The sequence below is a fragment of the Daucus carota genome, chromosome 2 (genome assembly GCF_001625215.2).
Source record: "Daucus carota subsp. sativus chromosome 2, DH1 v3.0, whole genome shotgun sequence".
NCBI classification, from domain to species: domain Eukaryota; kingdom Viridiplantae; phylum Streptophyta; class Magnoliopsida; order Apiales; family Apiaceae; genus Daucus; species Daucus carota.
The window spans coordinates 2032036-2038073 of record NC_030382.2 but is presented as its reverse complement, the minus strand read 5'-3'; the positions used below and the strand labels follow the sequence as shown (position 1 = coordinate 2038073).

Below are 6038 nucleotides of genomic sequence, written 5' to 3'. Positions count from 1 at the left end.
GTTTTGTCGAGTTTTGCCAACAATAAGGCTGGCTCATCGTCCTCAATTGTTGCAATATTCACCTCCTGTTTCAATTCTCTTGCTCGACGCGGTTTTCTGCACTCCGCCGCATAGTGCCCCAGTATGCCACAGTTGAAACACCTCACCTGACTTTTGTCACGATTCCCACATCCCTTCTGTCCTGAAGCTCCACTCGAAACCCCTCGACTCGACTTTTTCAACCATTCTTCACGTGTAAGAAACAGTTTTTCGCCCTCATTGTCTCTCTTTCGCCATTCTTCCTCTGTCAACATTAGCTGCATGTCATTAGTAGTAACCGTACCTTTTACTCTTTCTTCATGAGCTTTCAGTGCTCCGATTGCTTCCTCAATTGACATGGTATCCAAGTTTCCAAATTGTTCAAGAGTAGAAGCGATTTGAAGAAACTTTGGTGGAACAGCACGTAATAGGTTCTTCACCACATATGATTCTGCCACTGCTTCTCCAAGTGCCCGTATGTTTGACACTATGCCATTGATTTTCATGTAGAAATCATCAAGTTGATCTGTATCCTTCATGCTTAATGCCTCGAATTCAGCCTTCAATGTCTGAACTTTCGCCTTCTTCACTTTGTCCGCACCTTGACTCATGGTTTTGATCGCCTCCCAGGCGTCTTTTGCCGTTTTCTTCTCAGCAATTGACAACAAGAACTCCTCAGGAATGCCCTGATAGATCATAGCCAATGCGATCTTGTCTGTCTTTCCTTCAACAACGACCTTGGGATCACTACTCTCAACAGCATCCCACACTCCATGTGCCTGCATAAATACTCTCATTTTCAAGGACCACGCCGTATAGTTCCCCTTTGTTAGAGTCGGGTAACTAAGGCCAACTGAACCTTTGAGTTTATCCATCCCAGTCTTTGACATACACTCGATCACCTGCCTAGGCTCTGATACCAAATATAGTTATATAATCGTATAGTTATGTTAACCACTATGAGATAAAACTGAACAAACAAGGCAAGTATTTTGTGTCAAAAGACAACTGCTTCATACCAGTACTGAATACAAAGATTAATAGTAAAACCTACTGCTGAAAACTGCTAGCTAGAAAACAGGAAACAATAACTCCTACTCAAGCACGATGCAAACAAATAACTTCTACGAAAAAAAACTAACTCTACCACCCACTAAACTTATTTAATCAGCTCCTATAAAATCTCTACGACTAACATGTTTGAAATTATTACCAACAAAATTATTGGGGCATGTATGTAATTTTAAATCAATTAATTTTTACTTTATATAAAGTTAAAATAATTTGTATAAATAAAATGAACTTAAAATACAAATTTTAACAAGAAATATACTAATTGCAAACTCTTTTTGAATATCTTGTAAAAAAAACAACACATCCAAAATATAATTTATAGATTTGGGCCTTTATTGGCCTGGTACCTCAGTTATCCAGGTAAAATTATTGGGGTGTGTACAAATTTCAAATCAATTAATTTTTACTTTATATATAAACTTAAAACAATTGTATAAATAAAATAAACTTAAAATACAAATTGTAACAACAAATATACTATTTGAAAACTCTTTTTGAATATTTGATAAAAAAAACAACACGTCCATCCTATTATTTGTAAATTTGGGCCCTTATTGGCGGGCGCGGTCTCCGCCCCCATCTATTGTGCAGCTATAATTGTATATATATTTAAGCATCCACTTCCGAAATACACATATACATTTATGAAAATACTATCATATATTAATATTTACTGCAAGAATTATATCAGTTTAGCAACACAAATAAACAAAAGAAAAATCACAAAGTGAGGGTTGTGTTGAGTAGGTGTCAACCCAAGTCCCACATCTTAAAGATAAAGCAGGCTATCACGTGAGCTCGTGGGTTTACCCAGTGCGCACCCGAAGGGTAGCGGTTGCGGGTTCCTACGTTAAAAAAAAAAAGATAAAGCAGATTTATCTTCAAAATAAGTAGCCAAACAAGTCCATTAGCATGAGTTCTTTTGATACGCGGAGCCAAAAACAAATACGTGCATGGACCTCCGTCACGGCTAGAGCCAATAATATCATACTAATGAGGCCGCCCGGCTAAGGTACTTATCACAAAACATTAAGTGGTTCGGCCTCTTTTCAATTTTGTTGGCCGGCCATGAATAAAATCGAGGAATTTTATTCATTCAAAATTATAAAATATGCACTAAAAATTGATCTTTTTCAATTCCTACAAGTTTTAAGTATATGAAATTTATGTATCATAATATTCTATATTATAAAAAAATGTTATATTGTGTAGGCAAATAATTAATGATATATAGTAACGGGAAAAATGGTTCCTGCTGTCGTCTCCGCATATATATAGATATACACACATATATATCCACATTGGATTTATTTAGGAATAAATTCCTCCACATCCTCACCATTATTATTTGGTCTCATTACACCAATATAACCAGGAGCACCCCCAGCATTAGCAGCCACGCAACACCTGCATCACCAGCACCAACAACACCACCAAGCACACCATCACCCTGCGGTCCTCTTTCCAAGTTGTGCTCCATTTTAATCTGTGCATGCCATAACATTGAGGTGGTACCTCATCAGTTATCCAGGTAAAATTATTGGGGTGTGTAAAATTTCAAATCAATTAATTTTTACTTTATATAAAGTTAAAATAATTTGTATAAATAAAATGAACTTAAAATACAAATTGTAACAAAAAATATACTATTTGCAAACTCTTTTTGAATATCTTGTAAAACAACAACACGTACAATGTATTATTTATAAATTTGGGCCCTTATTGGCCGCGTTGTGCAGTCTCAGCCCCCCTCTGATTGTGCAGCGATAATTGTATATTAAAGCATCCACTTCCCAAATACACATATACATTTATGCAAATACTATCATATATTAATATTTACTGCAAGAATTATATCAGTTTAGCAACACAAATAAACAAAAGAAAAATCACAAAGTGAGAGTAGTGTTGAGTGGGTGTCAACCCAAGTCCCACATCTTAAAGATAAAGCAGATTTGTTTTCAAAATAAGTAGCCAAACAAGTCCATTAATTAGGATGAGTTCTTTTCATACGCGGAGCCAAAAATAAATCGGTGCATCCTCTGCCACAGATAGAGCCAATAATATCATACTAATGAGGCCGGCTGCCAGGTACTTATCACAAAACATTAAGTGGTTGGGCCTCTTTTCAATTTTGTTGGCCAGCCATGATGAAATCGAGGAATTTTATTCTTTTAAAATTCATTCAAAATTATAAAATATGAACTAAAAATGGATCTTTTTCAATTCCTACAAGTTTTAAGTATATGAAATTTATGCATCATAATATTCTATTAGAATAAAATGTTATATTGTGTAGGCAAATAATTAATGATATATAGTAATGTGAAAAATGGTTCCTGCTGTCCTCTCCGCATATATATATATATATACACACACACATATATATCCGCTTTTGATTTATTTAAGAATAAATTCCTTAATTTGGTTGGAAGTTGAACATTCTACATGCTCATGCTTATAAAGATGTATAAAAAGATATATGAAATAAGTATACAACATAGAAAAATGGTCCTAACACATCGACAATCAAACGGGTAAAGTAAAGAAGGGGTGCAAATCATTAGTACAAGAATACTTTAATTTCTCTTCCTCTTGTTTGTCTTGCACAACCTTTCCATGAAATCGACACCCTCACCTAAGGTTGCCTTCTTTCCTTCTTTGAAATTCCACAACTCGGGAACGGGATATCTTCCACTTGAATTGTACTCGTTTAATTCTGTTAGTGCCTTCACCACCGAGTTATACACTTCATCACCCCACTCACTCTTTATGATCACCAGGCTTTCATCTTCGTCATTGATAACTCTCTAACATGTCACATGAAATCAAAACATACAATAAGGAAATAGAGAGAGAGAGAGAGAGAGAGAGAGAGAGAGAGAGAGAGATCGTGAGCAAGGAAACAAGAATATATAGAGTGGTCTAGAAACTGTCCGGTTACAAACTACTACAATGTCAGGGAGAATACAAGTCATTAATCACAGTGATGCATGAGTGACTGTAAAAAGATATGGTCTGCGTAAAAGGGAGAAGCTATGACTTTCGAGTTGACAAGTAAATTTATCTACAGAATGCTTACCTTGCTATCTTCACCAAATGTTATGACCTTAAAGGGGTACCAGTTTGGATCCCGAAGTTTCTCCTCTAGCAGGGATGAAAATTCCATTGCTTTCAATTCAACTTCGGCAGGAGGATACTTTTTCTTTGCAGCAGCAAATATGGGTTTGAGGTTAAGGTCTCCCATCAGCTTGACACCAGTATAGGCCCTCATGTTAGTCCGCCTATCCTTCAAAACCTATTGAAACAATAAAATGATCACCTTTGGTGGACACTATCAAAACAATACATATTTTTCAGTTCCTATTTTCCCGAACTAGAAATTGCAGACATTTGCTTATATATAATTGTTATCAACAAAAGATAATTGCTATCGAGTGTGCATGGTTTATAGTATAGGGAGAGTCAGGTTATCATGAATGACTTGGCTAAAGTATGCAGGATGAACTTTTACGGCCTTGAATGGCTAATAATTTACGCAAATAGATATTCATAACAAAAGAGATTAAATATTTCAGTTCATTTTCCTATGTGTGGACAATGAAATTATTACTCGAGCAAGACATGTAAAGAAAACTCAGATTCATTGACAGTGAAGTCCATATTAAAATGTAAGACAACCAAACAACTCACATTTATTAGCTTTTTTCGAGCATCTTCTAACTGGTCATTGTTGTTCCTCTCCTTTACAAGTAGAGCTTGATATGAATCTTGAAGGCTTTCAAAATCTTCACCCTTCTCCTTCAGTTTTTCTTCCGTCTCCTTCAGTTTTTCTTCCAACGACTCCATCTTTTTCTTCATTTCCTCCACATCCTCACCATGATTATTTGGTCTCAATACACTATCAACAGCAGCACCCCCACCATTAGCAGCCACAACACCTGCATCACCAGCACTAACAACACCACCAAGCACACCATCACCCTGCGGTCCTCTTTCCGAGTTGTGCTCCATTTTAATCTGTGCATGCCATAACATTAAGCTGGTACCTCAGTTATCCAGGTAAAATTATTGGGGTGTGTATGAAATTTCAAATCAATTAATTTTTACTTTATATAAAATTAAACTAATTTGTATAATTAAAATGAACTTAAAATACAAATAATAACAAGAAATATACTAATTGTAAACTCCTTTTGAATATCTTGTAAAAAAAACAACACAGCATATTGTTTATAAATTTGGGCCCTTATTGGCCCGGGATCTCAGCCCCCTCTGATAGTGCAGTGATAATTGTATATATAGTTAAGCATCCACGTCCCAAATACAGATGTACATTTGATTATGCAAATACTATTATATATTTATATTTACCGCAAGAACTATATCAGTTTATAGCAAGACAAATAAACAAAAGAAAAATCACAAATTAGTAAGATGAAATATAACAAGAAAGCTACTGAAGGAGTGAATTTATGTTGAGCAAAATAGCTTCATCTCTACATCAAAGCGCATATATTTTTAAGTTTTATTCACAAAATAAAGAGAAGTACCATTATTTCATATAACATATAATACATAAATTTTTAAATTGTATCCACATAAATGAAGAGAAATATTAAAATTTCTTACAACATATATGATACATAGAAAAACTCACGTATATACGTGGGAAATAGCCGCTCTTGTAGTAGTGTATGTTTCACTTCACCCTTAAGAAGTATTCAAATATCCAAAATGATATAACTTACAAAATGGAAGGGAGAGAGAGAGAGAGCAAAAATCAAGCTTGCAATCTGAAAATGGAGGTGTCAAAACCAAATGATAACAATGATTTACATGCTCCAATATAAAGGCGTGTAGAAAGAATAAAATATACTATAGAATCTTAAATTTAGGTGTAATATCTTTACTTTTATTAATTATTATAAGATATGTATTGTATT

The 6038-nt window shown here is 34.8% G+C and overlaps 1 protein-coding gene across 1 annotated transcript; it reads right to left on the bottom strand.

Moving 5' to 3' along the window:
* Positions 1-2399: 2399 nt before the first annotated feature.
* Positions 2400-5106, bottom strand: LOC108192566 (factor of DNA methylation 4). The gene is made up of 4 exons (XM_064086350.1): positions 4786-5106; positions 4175-4390; positions 3706-3902; positions 2400-2499 (listed from the first exon to the last, which is right to left on the bottom strand). The coding sequence occupies exons 1-4, from the start codon at positions 5104-5106 to the stop codon at positions 2400-2402; spliced, it is 834 nt and encodes a 277-aa protein (XP_063942420.1).
* Positions 5107-6038: the final 932 nt, after the last annotated feature.